The sequence below is a fragment of the Hemitrygon akajei genome, chromosome 14 (assembly GCF_048418815.1).
Source record: "Hemitrygon akajei chromosome 14, sHemAka1.3, whole genome shotgun sequence".
Lineage (NCBI taxonomy): Eukaryota > Metazoa > Chordata > Chondrichthyes > Myliobatiformes > Dasyatidae > Hemitrygon > Hemitrygon akajei.
Window position 1 is genome coordinate 27,565,339 of NC_133137.1, and position 19,360 is coordinate 27,584,698.

The window sequence follows — 19,360 nt, forward strand, 5'->3', positions numbered from 1 at the left end:
CAATCCTCAGCCACGCATTTATCCTCCACCTCATTCTATTCCTATTCTCACTGTCGCGTGGCACAGGCAGTAATCCCAAGATTACTGGCTTTGAGGTCCTGCTTTTCAACTTCCTTCCTAACTCCCTGTAGTCTTCTTTCAGGACCTCTTCCCTTTTCCTACCTATGTCATTGGTACCAATATGTACCACAACCTCTGGCTGTTCTCCCTCCCACGGCAGGATGTGTTGGACGTGATCAGAAACATCCCGGACCCCGAACCTGGGAGGCAAACTACCATCCGAGTTTCTTTCCTGCGTCCACAGAATCACCTGTCTGAACCCCTGACTACAGAGTCCCCTATCACTACTGCCTTCCTCTTCCTTTCCCTACCCTTCTGAGCCACACGGCCAGACTCTGTGCCAGAGGCACGGCCACTGTCACTTCCCCCAGGTAGGCTGTCCCCCCCAACAGTACTCAAACAGGAGTACTTAATGTCAAGGGGTACAACCACAGGGGTACTCTCTAGTACCTGACTCTTCACCTTCCCTCTCCTGACTGTGACCCATTTCTCTGTCCCCTGGGGCCCCGGAGTAACCACCTGCCTGTAACTCCTCTCTATCACCTCCTCATTCTCCCTGACCAGACGAAGGTCATCGAGCTGCAGCTCCAGTTCCCTAACACGGTCCCTTAGGAGCTGCATCTCGATGCACCAGGTGCAGACGTGGCCGTCTGGGATGCCGGGAGACTCCAGGGCCTCCCACATCTGACACCGTCCACAGAAAACGGGCCTCACACACATAATACCTCCTTTAGCAATCAACAACTGCCTTACCTCGTCCCGTTACCGCCGAAGCCTGTGGAGCCAAAGCCCTTTCACTCTGCTGCCCGCTGGATATGGTTGCCTTCTTTTTAAACTGTTCGCACTCAACTGGCTGACGTCACGCGCCTGCGCGGTCTGGCCTCTCTCTTCACCCGAGATCTCAAAATGTCTTCCCGCTGGAAATCCTTAGGTGCTCTCCCACTTCCATCTTGTTCCAAATTGTCCTAGGGAGAATGTACAAATTCTTTACAGGCAGCAGTGGGAATTGAACCTGGGTCGCCTGTACTGTAAAGTGTCGCGCTGGCCTGAGATAATAGTGCATCAGACATAGGTTCCAATATTCTCTCCACGTGTTGTTACATCAGCTATTGACTCCTACTAAAATAGAAAGGGAAAACTATTACAAAGTCAGTTAGTAAATACTTTGTACGGCAGAGAGATCCTCAGTTAATCCATGTCAGTTGCTCCAATCAACTCTAATTAGACAGATACATGGATAGAAAAGGTTTAGGAAGTAATAGTCTGTACATAATAATGATAAATAATACTATAACCATAATTACCATTATGACATTCAACTCTGGTCTAACTGCAGCCGACCAGAATTCTCCCCAGTTGTACTCTGGGTCAAATATCGGTAAGTGGGACCAGGCTAGACAGGCATCTTGCTTGACATGGACGAGTTGAGCGGAGGGACATGTTTCTGTGCTGTACTACATTATGACTCTAACTCCATGGAGGATAAAGACCCCACTGAATTCTGTGAATGCTGCAAAATGTTTCAATCTGATTTTATTTTGCAGGCTCCCAGTTTAGTTGGATGATCCATTAAGTAGTAGTTGTAATGCTGACGTGTTGTATAAGCTCGTGTTCCCTGAGAAAGAGATTAAAACTATCACCTGTTACACAGGTGGGCAGGAACAAACCACCACACTGTAGGTGAACAGCACCGAAGACAGGGCAAGCCAATACGGAAAGGGCCCCTCACTCTGAATGTACTCGGCATTGGGAACATTTCCTTGGCACGTTCTTTGACTTAAGTCAGCAATTAAAATCTTCTTCATTTAGTGCTGTGTGGGTCTCCTCCCTCCAGCCAATGGTTTCACCCTGAGCTAGTACGAGCTTAGAATTTGCTACGTACGTTGCCTCAGGACTCACTCGGGAAAGATGGTGCAGGCACTGCTCTTGTGTGCTCTGGCACTGACTCTACACCACGTTGTTGGCCAGAACGAAACTGAAAATGGTGATGGGAAAGAAATGGAAATAGCCCAAGCCACACTGGTGGTAAGTGTCCACTCTTTCTCGAGGGGTTGGGTGTGGGTGAGGGGCTGAGTTGTATCCTATTGCTCACGTGCAAAATGGTGGAGGAACTCAGCAGATCAGGCAGCATCTATGGAGGGGAATAAACAGTTAAAATTTCTGGCCAAGACCCTCAGGAGACCTGATGAAGAATCTCAGCCTGAAATGTTGACTGCTTAATCCGCTCCGTAGACGCTCCCTGACTTGCTGAGTTTCTCCAGCTCTTAATGTGTTGCCTAAGATTTGCAGCATCTGCAGGATCTCTCGGGTTTTCCATTGCTGTGGAGAGATGGTGGGCAAGATGCAGGACACTTGTTGTTCCAAAGCTGGAGGATGCCGGAAGATTGAGGAGGTAGGATTTCTCAGCTGGAGGAGCTGAATCAACCACCTTCTCTCTCACCGTCAGCATGCAAGCCAAGTTTCTTGGTTAGAAGATCATCTCTACAGCTCTGGTGTTAGTTGTAACTTTCTAGCAGGGAGGACCCATGGTTAGATTTGAGGTGGAGGGCTCTGTGGTTTGCACTTGGAAAAGATCAGAGGGGATTTTGATAGCAGAAAACAATCCACGACAAAGAAAGCTTTTGATTTGATCGTAGTTTTGGTCAGGGCAAGTCGCGATGTATTCCAATTGTTGTGAGCACATCAAAGCTGTCAAAATGAGGTGGCAAACGGAGAAAAGAGCGGGATACTGAATCACTACTCTCAAATTGTTAAACTAGTGAGATAATGCAATAGGTTAGTATTATGTTTTGTCACTTCTAAACATTTATCTCATTTAAAGGAAAAGACGGTGTCTGGGAACACGAGTGCAACTTCATCTTTTACTTTAAATGAGGCACGCACGTATCACACGGTAGCGTGATTACATGTGCAGTTAACATATTTTACATATAACACATAATTAATTATTTAAATGAACAAGAATGTTGAATCTATATATATATATACAAGATATCAAATACAAAAACAGACATGAGGGAGGCAGATGATGTTCACCCTCAAGCAAATGCTACCATTGCTTGTCGTGTTTTAGTTAAAGCATCTGGGGAATTGGCCCTCACTAGAATATGAGAACCATTCTACATGCTGGTCATCCACTATGTGAATATGGGCTAGTTCCCATCTTCAGGTCTCCTTTTGCCATCTTGGAGCTTTATCCCCTGTCCCACTCTGTTAAGTAATTGTCTGTTACTAATAATAATAAAAAGATAATCAATATTTGAATCTTCCACGTCATACTGAAGCAAAGCAGTCCTCCCCACTTGCAGTTCCACACACGTTTCCAGACCCTGTAGCAGTATAGAGGACAGATACAGGGCTGATGTTTGGTGCTAGAGAGATGAGACAAGAAACAGCAGTAACAGGAGAACTGGTAGCAGCTTAGCGTCAGAAACGGCAAGTCTAGGACATGCTCAGTAATTACCTCCTCACACAGGGATGCACCATATGGTGGAGCAGGTTACTGGGAGATATACTGGGATCGGGGCACTAGGTTCGTTAGGTTCCCACCCTGGGTCTCCATGCTCCATGGCATAAAAGAGGATGGGAACCCCTTTAAATTTTAGAGTATTAAGGAGACAGGTCTAAACATGAGATTAATAGTTCATAAGGAAAATTAAAGGTGACATGGATATGAAAAAGGGTGGGGGCAATTCTAATATGCTTGGCAAAGCTTCATCTGAGGTTAGAATGTGTTAAATCATTCACCATGGGGTGAGGGGTTGAAAAATGACACTGGCAGAATGAAAGAAAGACGTGGTGCATATATAAGAGTTATTGACCAGCATTTATAAAGGAACAAGAAGCACTGGTTTGGTACATTTATTGATTGATTGAGATTGGAGATTGGAGTAATCCAGCCCTTTAGGCATACCGCCCAGCAACACCCCCAATTTAACCAGAGCCTATTCATGGGACAAATTTACAAAGACCAATTACCTACCAACCAGTAGGTCTTTGGACTGTGGGAGAAAACTGGAGCACCTGGAGGAAACCCACGCAGTCCATAGAACCATAGAACACTACAGCACAGTACAGGCCCTTCAGCCCTCCATGTTGTGCTGACCCTTATAATCTTTAAAAAGAAGTACTAAACCCACACTACCCCATAACCCTCCATTTTTCTTTCATACATGTGCCTGTGCAAGAGGCTCTTAAGTACCCCTAATGTTTTAGGCTTCACCACCATCCCTGGCAAGTCATTCCAGGCACTCACAACCCTCTGTGTGAAAAACTTACCCCTGATGTCTCCTCTAAACTTCCCTCCCTTAATTTTGTACATATACCCTCTGGTGTTTGCTATTGGCGCTCTGGGAAACAGGTACTGACTATCCACCCTATCTATGCCTCTCATAATCTTGTAGACCGCTATCAAGTCCCCTCTCATTCTTCTACACTTCAAAGAGAAAAGTCTCAGCTCTGCTAACCTTGCTTCATATGACTTGTTCTCCAATCCAGGCAACATCCTGGTAAATCTCCTCTGCACCCTCTCCATAGCTTCCACATCCTTCCTATAATGAGGTGACCAGAATTGAACACAATACTCTAAGTGCAGTCTCACCAGAGATTTGTGGAGTTGCAACGTGATCTCTCTACTCTTGAACTCAATCCCCCTGTTAATGAAGCCTAGCATCCCATAGGCCTTCTTAACTACCCTATCAACCTGTGCAGCGACTTTGAGGGATGTATGGATTTGAACCCCAAGGTCCCTTTGTTCATCCACACTCTTAAGTAACTGACCATTAATCCTGTACTCAGTCTTCTGGTTTGTCCTTCCCAAATGCATCACCTCACACTTGTCTTGATTGAACTCCATCTGCCATTTTTCTGCCCAACTCTGCAGCCTGTCTATATCCTCTTGTAACCTTCAACAACCTACAACTCCATCCACAACTCCTCCAGTCTTCGTGTCATGCGCAAACTTACTCACCCATCCTTCTGCCTCTACGTCCAGGCCATTTATAAAAATCACAAATAGCAGGGGTCCCAGGACAGATCCCTGCGCCACTTCACTAGTCACTGACCTCCAGGCAGAAAACTTTCCTTCCACAACTACCCTCTGCTTTCTTCCTTTAAGTCAATTTTTTATCCAAACAGCCAATGTTCCACTTATCCCATGCCTCATGACTTTCTGGATGAGTCTCTCATGAGGGACCTTGTCAAATGCTTTGCTAAAGTCCATGTAGACCACATCCACTGCCCTACCCTCATCAATTTCTTTTGTTACCTCTTCAAAAAACTCTATCAGTCTCGTGAGGCACGATCTTGCCTTCACAAAGCCATGTTGACTATCCATGAGTAGACTGTACTTCTCCAAATGCTCGTAGATCCTATCCCTAAGAATCCTTTCCAGTAGTTTGCATACCACTGACGTAAGACTCACCGGTCTATAGTTCCCAGGTTTCTCCCTATTACCTTTTTTAATCAAGGGAACTACATTTGCCATTCTCCAGTCCTCCAGCACTGCCCCTGCAGCCAAAGAGGATTCAAAGATCATGGCCAATGCTCCTGCGATCTCTTCTCTCAATTCCCACAACAACCTGGGGTGTATCATATCTGGCCCTGGGGATTTATCAATCTTAATGTTTTTAAGAAGATCCAGCACTTCTTCTTCCTTAATCTCCACATTGTCCAGCACACAGGCCCGTTCTACTTTGACCTCATCCTGATCAAGATCCTTTTCACTTGTGAATACTGAAGCAAAGTATACCTTTAGGACCTCCCCAACCTCCTCCGCCTCCAGACACATGTTGCCCTCTTTATCCTTTAGCGGCCCCACCTTCGTTCTCGTCATTCTCCTATTCTTCACATACGCATAGAATGCCTTGGGGTTCTCCTTAATCCTACATGCCAAGGCATTCTCATGCCCCCTTCGAGCTCTCCTAAGTCCTTTCTTTAGCTCCTTCCTGGCTACCCTATATTTCTCATGAGCCCCTCCTTCTTCCTGCTTCTTATATCTAACATATGCTTCCTTGTTCCTCTTGACGAGTTGCCTCATGTGTTTCGTCAACCACAGTTCCCTTTTCCTACCATTTTTTCCTTGCCTCAGTGGGACAAACCTATCCTGAACCCAGCTCGAGTGGTCCCTAAACTTCTCCCACATTACTTCTGTGCTTTCCCCTTTGAACATCTGTTTCCAATTTACTCTCGCTAGTTCCTGTCTCATCCCTTCAAAGTTAGCCCTTCCCCAGTTAAGCACTTTACCATTTCACCTGATTTTATCCCTTTCCATAGCTATGCTGAAGCTAAGGGAGTTGTGGTCACTTTCACCAAAATAACCCCCCACCAAGAGGTCTGTCACCTGACCAGGTTCATTACCCAGAACTAGATCCAGTATAGCCTCTCCTCTCGTCGGCCGGTCCACATACTGTGTCAGGAATCTTTCTTGAACACACCTGACAAATTCAGCCTCATCTATCCCCTTTGCAGTCAGGAGGTGCCAGTCAATATGAGGGAAGTTGAAATCACCCATAACTACTACCCTGTATTTCCCGCACCATTCTAAAATCTGCCTGCTTATCTACTTCTCGGTGTCCGGAGGGCTATTTGGGGGCCTACAGACTACTCCCAGCACAGTGATTGATCCCTTCCTATTTCTGACTTCCACCCAGACTGACTCACTGGACACTCCCTCTGCAGCATCCTCCCTTTCTATAGCCGTGATACTATCCCTGACCAGCAATGCCACTCCCCCACCTTTCTCCTCCCATCCTATTCCTATTAAAACACCTGAACCCCGGGACCTGCATCATCCAATCCTGCCCTTCCTCCAACCAAGTTTCAGTAATGGCCACAACATCGTAGTTCCACGTACTAATGCATGCTCTAAGTTCATCCTCCTTGTTCCTAATACTCCGAGCATTGAAATAGACACATTTCAACTCCTTTAACTGGCTACAATTATGTTTTGTCCCTGCCTGTCCTTCCTCATCAACTCCGAACTCTTAGCATCATGCTCTTGTCCTTCTACCTTAATCCCTGCACTTACATTCTGATTCCCACCCCCCTGCCAAACTAGTTTAAACCCTCCCCAACAGCTCTATCAAACCTGCCCGCCAGGATATTGTTCCCCCTGGGATTCAAGTGCAATCCGTCCTTTTTGTAGAGGTCACACCCACCCCAAAAGAGGTCCCAATGATCCAGAAATCTGAATCCCTGCCCCCTGCTCTAATCCCTCAGCCACGCATTTATCCTCCACCTCATTCTATTTCTATTCTCACTGTCGCGTGGCACAGGCAGTAATCCCGAGATTACTGGCTTTGAGGTCCTGCTTTTCAACTTCCTTCCTAACTCCCTGTAGTCTTCTTTCAGGACCTCTTCCCTTTTCCTACCTATGTCATTGGTACCAATATGTACCACAACCTCTGGCTGTTCTCCCTCCCACGGCAGGATGTGTTGGACGTGATCAGAAACATCCCGGACCCCGAACTTGGGAGGCAAACTACCATCAGAGTTTCTTTCCTGCGTCCACAGAATCGCCTGTCTGAACCCCTGACTATAGAGTCCCCTATCACTACTGCCTTCCTCTTCCTTTCCCTACCCTTCTGACCCACAGGGTCAGACTCTGTGCCAGAGGCACGGCCACTGTTGCTTCCTCCAGGTAGGCTGTCCCCCCCCAACAGTACTCAAACAGGAGTACTTATTGTCAAGGGGTACAACCACAGGGGTACTCTCTAGTACCTGACTCTTCACCTTCCCTCTTCTGACTGTGACCTATTTCTTTGTCCCCCGTGGCCCTGGAGTAACCACCTGCCTGTAACTCCTCTCTATCACCTCCTCATTCTCCCTGACCAGACGAAGGTCATCGAGCTGCAGCTCCAGTTCCCTAACACGGTCCCTTAGGAGCTGCATCTCGATGCACCAGGTGCAGATGTGGCCGTCCGGGACGCCGGGAGACTCCAGGGCCTCCCACATCTGACACCGACCACAGAAAACGGGCCTCACACACATACTACCTCCATTAGCAATCAACAACTGCCTCACCTCGTCCCGTTACCGCCGAAGCCCGTGGAGCCAAAGCCCTTTCACTCTGCTGCCCGCTGGATATGGTTGCCTTCTTTTTAAACTGTTCGCACTCAACTGGCTGACGTCACGCGCCTGCGCGGTCTGGCCTCTCTCTTCACCCGAGATCTCAAAATGTCTTCCCGCTGGAAATCCTTAGGTGCTCTCCTGCTTCCATCTTGTTCCGAATTGTCCTAGGGAGAATGTACAAATTCTTTACAGGCAGCAGTGGGAATTGAACCTGGGTCGCCTGTACTGTAAAGTGTCGTGCTGGCCTGAGATAATAGTGCATCAGACATAGGTTCCAATATTCTCTCCACATGTTGTTACATCAGCTATTGACTCCTACTAAAATAGAAAGGGAAAACTATTACAAAGTCAGTTAATAAATGCTTTGCATGGCAGAGAGATCCTCAGTTGATCCACATCAGTTGCTCCAATCAACTCTAATTAGACAGATACATGGATAGAAAAGGTTTAGGAAGTAATAGTCTGTACATAATAATGATAAATAATACTATAACCATAATTACCATTATGACATTCAACTCTGGTCTAACTGCAGCAGACCAGAATTCTCCCCAGTTGTACTCTGGGTCAAATATCGGTAAGTGGGACCAGGCTAGACAGGCATCTTGCTTGACATGGACGAGTTGAGCGGAGGGACATGTTTCTGTGCTGTACTACATTATGACTCTAACTCCATGGAGGATAAAGACCCCACTGAATTCTGTGAATGCTGCAAAATGTTTCAATCTGATTTTATTTTGCAGGCTCCCAGTTTAGTTGGATGATCCATTAAGTAGTAGTTGTAGTGCTGACGTGTTGTATAAGCTCGTGTTCCCTGAGAAAGAGATTAAAACTATCACCTGTTACACAGGTGGGCAGGAACAAACCACCACACTGTAGGTGAACAGCACCGAAGACAGGGCAAGCCAATACGGAAAGGGTCCCTCACTCTGAATGTACTCGGCATTGGGAACATTTCCTTGGCACGTTCCTTGACTTAAGCTCAGCAATTAAAATCTTCTTCATTTAGTGCTGTGTGGGTCTCCTCCCTCCAGCCAATGGTTTCACCCTGAGCTAGTACGAGCTTAGAATTTGCTACGTACGTTGCCTCAGGACTCACTTGGGAAAGATGGTGCAGGCACTGCTCTTGTGTGCTCTGGCACTGACTCTACACCACGTTGTTGGCCAGAACAAAACTGAAAATGGTGATGGGAAAGAAATGGAAATAGCTCAAGCCACACTGGTGGTAAGTGTCCACTCTTTCTCAAGGGGGTGGGTGTGGGTGAGGGGCTGAGTTGTATCCTATTGCTCACGTGCAAAATGGTGGAGGAACTCAGCAGATCAAGCAGCATCTATGGAGGGGAATAAACAGTTAAAATTTCTGGCCAAGACCCTCAGGAGACCTGATGAAGAATCTCAGCCTGAAATGTTGACTGCTTAATCCACTCCGTAGATGCTCCCTGACTTGCTGAGTTTCTCCAGCTCTTAATGTGTTGCCTAAGATTTCCAGCATCTGCAGGATCTCTCGGGTTTTCCATTGCCGTGGAGAGATGGTGGGCAAGATGCAGGACACTTGTTGTTCCAAAGCTGGAGGATGCCGGAAGATTGAGGAGGTAGGATTTCTCAGCTGGAGGAGCTGAATCAACCACCTTCTCTCTCACCGACAGCATGCAAGCCAAGTTTCTTGGTTAGAAGATCATCTCTACAGCTCTGGTGTTAGTTGTAACTTTCTAGCAGGGAGGACCCATGGTTAGATTTGAGGTGGAGGGCTCTGTGGTTTGCACTTGGAAAAGATCAGAGGGAATTTTGATAGCAGAAAACAATCCACGACAAAGAAAGCTTTTGATTTGATCGTAGTTTTGGTCAGGGCAAGCCGCGATGTATTCCAATTGTTGTGAGCACATCAAAGCTGTCAAAATGAGGTGGCAAACGGAGAAAAGAGCGGGATACTGAATCACTACTCTCAAATTGTTAAACTAGTGAGATAATGCAATAGGTTAGTATTGTGTTTTGTCACTTCTAAACATTTATCTCATTTAAAGGAAAAGACGGTGTCTGGGAACACGAGTGCAACTTCATCTTTTACTTTAAATGAGGCACGTACGTATCACACGGTAGCGTGATTACATGTGCAGTTAACATATTTTACATATAACACATAATTAATTATTTAAATGAACAAGAATGTTGAATCTATATATATATATACAAGATATCAAATACAAAAACAGACATGAGGGAGGCAGATGATGTTCACCCTCAAGCAAATGCTACCATTGCTTGTCGTGTTTTAGTTAAAGCATCTGGGGAATTGGCCCTCACTAGAATATGAGAACCATTCTACATGCTGGTCATCCACTATGTGAATATGGGCTAGTTCCCGTCTTCAGGTCTCCTTTTGCCATCTTGGAGCTTTATCCCCTGTCCCACTCTGTTAAGTAATTGTCTGTTACTAATAATAATAAAAAGATAATCAATATTTGAATCTTCCACGTCATACTGAAGCAAAGCAGTACTCCCCACTTGCAGTTCCACACACGTTTCCAGACCCTGTAGCAGTATAGAGGACAGATACAGGGCTGATGTTTGGTGCTAGAGAGATGAGACAAGAAACAGCAGTAACAGGAGAACTGGTAGCAGCTTAGCATCAGAAACGGCAAGTCTAAGACATGCTCGGTAATTACCTCCTCACACAGGGATGCACCATATGGTGGAGCAGGTTACTGGGAGATATACTGGGATTGGGGCACTAGGTTCGTTAGGTTCCCACCCTGGGTCTCCATGCTCCAAGGCATAAAAGAGGATGGGAACCCCTTTAAATTTTAGAGTATTAAGGAGACATGTCTAAACATGAGATTAATAGTTCATAAGGAAAATTAAAGGTGACATGGATATGAAAAAGGGTGGGGGCAATTCTAATATGCTTGGCAAAGCTTCAGCTGAGGTTAGAATGTGTTAAATCATTCACCATGGGGTGAGGGGTTGAAAAATGACACTGGCAGAATGAAAGAAAGACGTGGTGCATATATAAGAGTTATTGACCAGCATTTATAAAGGAACAAGAAGCACTGGTTTGGTACATTTATTGATTGATTGAGATTGGAGATTGGAGTAATCCAGCCCTTTAGGCGTACCGCCCAGCAACACCCCCAATTTAACCAGAGCATGATCATGACCAATTAACCCACTAACCAGTAGGCCTTTGGACTGTGGGAGAAAACTGGAGCACCCAGAGGAAACCCACGCAGTCCTAGGGAGAATGTACAAACTCTTTACAGGCAGCAGTGGGAATTGAACCTGGGTCGCCTGTACTGTAAAGTGTCGCGCTGGCCTGAGATAATAGTGCATCAGACATAGGTTCCAATATTCTCGCCACGTGTTGTTACATCAGCTATTGACTCCTACTAAAATAGAAAGGGAAAACTATTACAAAGTCAGTTAATAAATGCTTTGCACGGCAGAGAGATCCTCAGTTGATCCACATCAGTTGCTCCAATCAACTCTAATTAGACAGATACATGGATAGAAAAGGTTTAGGAAGTAATAGTCTGTACATAATAATGATAAATAATACTATAACCATAATTACCATTATGACATTCAACTCTGGTCTAACTGCAGCAGACCAGAATTCTCCCCAGTTGTACTCTGGGTAAAACATCAGTAAGTGGGACCAGCCTAGACAGGCATCTTGCTTGACATGGACGAATTGAGCAAAGGGACATGTTTCTGTGCTGTACTACATTATGACTCTAACTCCATGGAGGATAAAGACCCCACTGAATTCTGTGAATGCTGCAAAATGTTTCAATCTGATTTTGTTTTGCAGGCTCCCAGTTTAGTTGGATGATCCATTAAGAAGATGCCAGGGCTGTACCAGTTCCTCTTGGACCGACTGGCATTGTAGTATCCTTTTGAACGACTGTAAGAAAAAGACAAGCTATCATGTTGGGTCTCTGTTTAGTTTCTGATCCTTAGTGTTCTTCCAGGGGTCAGGAGTGACAAGCAGTCTTAATTGCAAAATTTCAGTTTATTATAGAGTGCAAACAAAGATACAAATACTAAGCAAACTACATAAAGAGCTGAGAATCAATACTAAGAGTTTTATGAATGAAAAGGAATAAAGAAGCCAAGGTGGCACCTCTGAAAAATCTATCACTTCTATAATAATATAAGGAAAATTCCTTAGATATGAATGAATTAGTTAATAGGCTATATAATTAAAACAATTACATCAGGCTAATACTTAGCCAATGAAAACTGAGAAAGGTGATAAACCGTTAGTTTAGCTGCTATACCGTTTTCTGCCAGTGAGTGAGAAAAATATATGAGTTAAAAAGTGCAAATCTTGTAGAAGGTATTATTTTTAAAAAACCAGCTTCTTCAGATATGTTGATGACACCTTTGTAGTGTGGCCACATGGACACCAGGCACTCCAGCAGTTCCATGACCATCTGAACAGCATATATCCAAACATTCAATTTGCAATGGAGAAGAACGGTTGCTTCCCATTCCTGGACATTCTAATACGATGGAAACCAAACAGTAGCCTCGGACATCGTATCTATCAGAAACCCACTCACACAGACTTATTCCTCAAAAATAACAGTCACCATCGCTCTTCCTAACGTTGAAAGGTTCTTTCTGTTTCGATTAACCACCGCTAAAATAATTTCAGATTCAGAGAGTCCCCCCAAGGAAGTAAAACTATTACGCATGATGTACCTGCAGATTGGCCACAAGGTGAAGGAAACCAATCTAGCCCTTAAAAAGTTCGACGAGAAAACCAGGAAACCTAACGACAAGGAGGAACCTGCTGCTACCACCTGACTTCCTTATATTGCTACGATCTCTGGAAGGATCACCAGGGTCCTGAAGAAATACCAGATGAATACCATCCACAGACCCGTAAGGAAACTCAAATCACAGCTTATGCAAGTCAAAGGTGACCTGGGACTTAGGTCAGAAGGTGTTTACCTGTGAATGCGGAGCCAGACAAAACACGGTGGAAACCTGCATTAGAAAGCACAGGAGGTGCATTCATTTAGGATAGACGGAGAAATCAGTGGTAGCAGAACATGGCATTCACAATGGCCACAGGATTGACTTCAGTGGCATAAAACCAGTGTGCTGCGCCAATGGTTTTTGGGACCACCTGGTAAAAGGAGCCTTTGAAATAAAACTAGAGGAAAAGAATTTTAACAAGGGTGAAAGTCTCACTCTAATTAAGAACTGAAAATCGATTGTAAACAAGGTGGGAGAGCAGAAATCTGATTGGATGAGGACTAACCAATCGGGGGCACAGACTAAGGGGGAAACATGCCACTGATTAGACATGCCTGGACATCATCCCTGATGAAGGTGGCAGAGTTGGTTATAATCAATACCTGGACCCAGCTGGAAGCCTGAGAAGAGTTCATTCATCATAGACGCTAGAAAAGCACTGGATCCTTTTTCAAAGTAATGGTGGTTTCCAACAGCACCATTCTCTCATGCACCTCAGGGATTCACAGTAACTGATTATCCAGATACAAGACCTCCAAAGTAGGAATTAATTGCTGAAAACTTTAGTAATATCATTTGTCACTCTTTGTCCCTTTGTCATCCATTACAGTAATCATTGTATAAACAGACAGAAGAAAACTGGGGATTAATGTGAGGTTTGTCACTCTAATAGTTGAAGGGACAATTTTAACATGTGCTCTTAACTCCCTCCTCATTAATTTTTGAGACAGCTTTTTTAAGTGCCCTGTTTTCCAAACTTCAGCAGAGACCATGCTTTAAAAGGGTTTTGAGAAGCAATGAAGGCTCCCTTAGCCTGCATGAGAGATTGTGTAGCAGAAGTCCAAACACCTTCCACGGTTCCAAATTCTTTTTATATCCTAGTCCAGCAAAAGTCTGCTGTTCACTGATTTTATATCAGCTGAGACAGTGTATTTTTGTAGGTAGGATCCCCCAGTTCTACTACTTTGTGTGTGAAGAAATGCTCCCTTTGCCTCTAATTTGCAGGCCACATCCTGTTGTCTGGGACTGTACCTGCTCAGTTCTATTCAGTGCCCTAATAATCTCAATCATCTGTAGCATGTTCTAGTAATAATACTGCGTAGAACCTATTTCATTTACCAAACCCTCTGCATCAAAAACCTTAGAATATCTGCGGAGCTACAGTACTGTGCAAAAGTCTTAGGCACATATATGTAACTAGGGTGCCTAAGGCTTTTTCATAGTTTCAGAGTAATTTTATGTATTGCACTGTACTGCTGCCACAGCAAAAAAATCATGAGATATGTGAGTGATGATAAACCTGATTCCGATATGGGTCTCTATTTCGGATTGTTAGTGGGAAGGGGACAGGGAGAGGGGAATCATGGTTGGGAAAATGGGAAGGGAGAGGGAAGCACCAGATAGTAATCAATAAACCAATTGTTTGGGATCAAATGACCTTGCCTGGTGTCTCAGGGCTGGGTGCATTTGCACCTGTACCATCTCCCTGCCCTGGAATTCCTTCTGTGTCATCTGTCCCACACCCCTCCCACGGTGCTCCACCCTTGTCATTCCCAGCATCCTTTGCTCCCACCACATTTACAAACTCGCTCTCTGCTCCATGATAACAAGTACAGTACTGTGCAAAAGTCATAGGCTCCTGTGGTAAACTATGTGTATACCTGTCTGGACATGCCCCTCTGCTGACTGCTCCTGTGGCTCCTCCCACAGACCCCTGTATAAAGGCGATTGGAGGCACTGCTCCTCCCTCAGTCTCCAGGATGCTGTGGTCACGTTTGCAGCTAATAAAAGCCTATCTTTTGCCTCCCGTCTCCGAGAGTTATTGATGGTGCATCAGCTCCCTAGCTATATACTGTATATGTGCCTTAGACTTTTGGGCAGTACTGTATACAGTTCATTGGTTTTGAAATAAGCAAGCTCCAATTGCATTTTTTTTAATTTAAAAAGGTAATCCAGGAATTGAATTGAAAGAACTTTGGAAATATATAGCAAAGGAACTACATTTTCCACACCAGCTTTATTTGATGCACTGAACATTTAGTGCTCAAGATCTGCGGGTCTTTATTGAACTATTTTTCTCCTGCATTATGTATATAGCTATGTTAAGTTAAGTGAGATCCAGCCCCTGAGTCACTAATGATTCCCTGGAATTCTGACATACATGCAAAACGTGCTGGAAACAGCCAGCAGGTCAGGCATTATCGATGGGAAGAGAAAGAAGTAATGGCTCAGGTCAAGTACCCATGATCAGATCTGGGAAAGTGAGAAAATAATTTATTTTTAGGAGATTTGAGGGAGGAAAAATTAAGATTCCCTGATAAGATAGAGTCAGGATTGCTGTGTTGACAATCTGTTGCTGAAACCATCAGGTTAATAGATTAATGAGGATACTTAAAGAAAGAGGGCAAACAAGCAAAGGGACACGTAAGAGTTACAAACGCAGGTCAGAGAAGTGGGGAATCCCCGATAGATTAGACAGTGTCAGCAGGAAGAGAAAAAGCGAGTATCTGTTACAGAAAGTTAATCTACAGTGACCTGGCTATTTCTAATACAACGGAGAAAGTGAATTCCCAGAAATTTGATATTTGATATTGAGCACTCAAAGTTGTGGGGTGTATGGAGTGTCCAGGGAGGACACTTCTGTAGAAAAAATTACCAAGAACAATCATGAAATATACAAAGTTGTATATACATTCCAAGAAATATATGTATTTCTTTCTGTTTTATGGGAATGTGTGGCAGATAAAGGGGTTAAGTTTAAATTAATGTAAAAAGTCTGATCTTGATTGTCAGCATAACTTGATAGGCCGAAAGAATAATTTCTTCACTGTATCACTCTATTAGGGTAAAGTGCCTCTACACAACCGATAGTACATAGAAATTAATTCCTCCTATTGTTTTGTCCTCAGGATTTCTTTCCTTCCCAGCTCTCACCTACTCGCTAGGCTTTGTTAACTTCACTTAACTGTATAGTTAGATTTAGTTTCTAAAGCACAGCTGCAATGATTTGTCCAGAATTTATCCTACATTCAGATCCACTTTCCTTAACTCTATCCCTTAGTCATAATCTGAAGTATGACTTGCAACAAAACCAGGAACCTCAGCTCCTCTTCCATAATCTGAAGGGTGAAGTTGTTAAGGTTAGTCTCTGTTCGGATTTACACACAGCATTTAAAATGGCATCACAATCAAACTCTGGGGTCTTTCTCCCCCTATAAGTAGTAGAAAACACTGAGTAGTAATGAGGGAAGTGGGCAAAGGGCATGAAAATTTACTGACAATTAAAGGTCTTTTGAAAGGGAGAGTGCAAGGAGTATGTAAAGAGGTAATTGAATCATCAAGGAGAGGGGAAATGGAGTATAATGTGAAGAAAGGTGGGGCTGGCATAGCTGTTGCCTCATAGTTCTGGTGCTTGGGCTCAATCCTGACGTCTTGTACTACCTGAGTGGAGATTGAACATGCTTCCTGTGCCCACATTGATTTCTCTTAGGAGTTCTGGTTTCCTCCCATGTCCTAAAGGTTACAGTTGTCATTCCAAATTGCCCCTAGTGTTCAGGTGAGAGATACAATCTGGTGGAAATTTGGGGAGAATAAATAATCTGATTCATATATTGATTAGTCAAGGCATGAAGGGATAGGGAGAGAAGACAGGAGATTGGGGCTGGGAGGGAAAATGGTTCAGCCATGATGAAATGGTGGAGTAGACTCGAAGGGCCAAATGGCCTAATTCTTCTCCTGTATCTTATGGTCTTATTTGGCTGCATGACGGTCAGCAGAGACTCAGTGGCCAGGGAGGCCATACATCCATGTTGTATGTTTCTGAGACTAAATGTGAAGGTAGCCACTTTGTCTGAAACAGTATGGAGAATTCTTACAGGTGAGATATTGGGATTATCAGTATTGGAACTACTTAGGTGTCGCTCTACACAAGTCATATGGACGTATCTTGTAGAAATGGCAAATCGCTAAGGAAGTAATTGTTTTAGCATGGGAGAAAAGAGGAAAGAGACTCTAATTAATTGAGGTATTGATGAGACCACACTAAAAGTACAAAATTCAAAGTTCAAACTAAATGTTGTTATTAAAATACATATATGTCACCATATACAACCCAGAGATTCATTTTTTCTGGGCATACTCAATAAATCTATAGAATAATAACCATAACATAATCAATGAAAAACCACTCAACTTGAGCATTCAACCAGAGTGCAGAAGACAATAAATTGTGTAAATACAAAAATAAATAATAATAATTAATAAATAAGTGTTAAATATCAATAACATGAAATGAAGAGTCCTTGAAAGTGAGTCCATAGGTTGTGGGAACATTTCAATGATGGGGCAAGTGAAGTTATCAGTTTTGTTTCAAGAGCCTAATGGTTGAGAGGTAATAACTGTTCCTGAACCTGGTGATGTGAGTCCTGAGGCTCTTCTACCTTCTTCCTAATGCAACAGAAAGTAGAGAGCATGTCCTGCGTGGAGGAGGGAATCCCTGATGATGGATGTTGCTTTCTTATGACAGCCTTTCGAATGGATGTGCTCAATTGCGGGGAGGGCTTAACCCATGATAGACTGGGCCGTACCCACTCTTTTTTTGTAGGATTTTCCATTCAAGGGGATTGGGTGTTTCCATGTTGGGTGTTTCCATGAGATATGGCGACAAAAGGAGATATTCAAAGGTTCAAAGGTTCAACTTAATGTCAGAGAAATGTATACGATATACATCCTGAAATGCTTTTTCTTCCCAAACATCCACGAAAACAGAGTTGGAGTTGAGGTGGACTTTCAGTATTGATGTTAAATGGTTAAAATAGCTCCAAGTACCTAACGATCTGCTTCGAAATTCAAATACAAGACTGCAGATGCTGAAAAGCCAAAGCAGAAGCAACATATTGGTAGAAACACTCAAAAAGTTAGGCAGCATCTGTGGAAATAGAAATTTTAGGTTGAAATGAGAAAGAGAGAAAGTCTGGTCTGTCATGTGGAGGAAAGGTCTAAACACTGTTACCCAATCTTACCATAAACTCTTGATTCCAATTTATCCAGATATTTTTTCCAGATTAGGGGTTCATTTATAATTTTTACAAATGCTCTCTAGCAACACGGAGAAACAAAAGACTCCAAATGTTGGGATCTATAGCAGAAAGCAAACTGCTGGAGGAACTCTGAAACGTGGAATGTAGAATCTATCCCTTTGCCTCTGCAGATACTGCCTGACCAGTTGGGTTCCGCCAGCAGTTTGCTTTTACTTTTCCCAGCATCTTATTTGATTTGTCTTTTCCTCTCTGTTTATCACATCCTACAAAAGGAATGTGGCATAATTTGTTTTTCAGGAGCATTCTCAGTTTATGCTTCAATTGAATTGACTTTCAATTCTTCCCTGTTCTCTGAAGAACAATCTCAGCTGCTTTAGCCTTTAGTGGTTAATGAACAACTTGACTTTTCAAAATCTGTGTCTAAAAACTGGTGTCATTCATTAAAAGTAATTGTTCTGATTGACTGCCTATTGTTTCTAAGTCTAATGGTTGTCGCCTCAGTCATTGCCTATTGTGTCCTCAGCCACTCCTGGTTCTGCCTTTCACAGAGCCTGCCCGTGAAGGATATGACAGCTGATGAGATTTCTGCCCTTCTCGAATCATTGGGGTTCTATAAAAAGTCAGCCAAGGGAGAGGATGTCCCGAAGGAGTTCCAAAACTTCCCACTGAAGGCGCCACGAGAGGAGCTGTAGGTCAACAGGAGGCCTCCTGGTTTCTTTGAATTCAGCGTGGAGATCACTTCCAAAAAGCATGGATGATGTCTGGGTCTGAAAGGCAGTCAACAGCCAGGGCTTCAGCTGAGTGTCTGCTTCTTGGTGTGAGAACCACTAAAGGTCTTTGTTTAACATTAAAAAAATGTGTATAACTTCATTCTTTGGTGTCAGTTCTGTTTTTGGATCCATGTGGTAAAACATGAAATGCATTACAATGCACCGTTTTCAACGCATCATAAAGTACATCCAGATGGTACATAGCAGGGTTAGATTCAAGGTATAATCCCAACAGTATTAGAACTTATCCTTTTGCCTTTGGAAAGAAAACAGTGTTATCTATCTTTTCCTTGAAGTATTACAATTAGCTGTAAGGGAAATCTACCTGTGTTGTGAGACTATTACCCTTAGACAGATGTCCTCTCATCCCAATCAAATTTACCAACTCTTCCTTGACCTCCATGGAGTATCTGATATCCTGAGGGACTCTGACAAACT

At 43.8% G+C, this 19,360-nt stretch overlaps 1 protein-coding gene across 3 annotated transcripts; it reads left to right on the top strand.

Moving 5' to 3' along the window:
* Positions 1-1,729: 1,729 nt before the first annotated feature.
* On the top strand, positions 1,730-19,022 carry selenoe (selenoprotein e). 3 transcript variants are annotated; one of them, XM_073066974.1, is made up of 4 exons: positions 1,730-2,085; positions 11,939-12,015; positions 16,175-16,253; positions 18,701-19,022. In XM_073066974.1, exons 1-4 carry the CDS (start codon positions 1,969-1,971, stop codon positions 18,842-18,844), a joined length of 417 nt encoding a protein of 138 aa, XP_072923075.1. In that variant the 5' UTR covers positions 1,730-1,968; the 3' UTR covers positions 18,845-19,022. The 3 variants fall into 3 exon arrangements, with proteins under 3 accessions (XP_072923075.1, XP_072923077.1, XP_072923078.1); XM_073066976.1 differs by lacking the exon at positions 1,730-2,085 and adding an exon at positions 8,993-9,355; XM_073066977.1 differs by lacking the exon at positions 1,730-2,085 and adding an exon at positions 9,645-9,722.
* Positions 19,023-19,360: the final 338 nt, after the last annotated feature.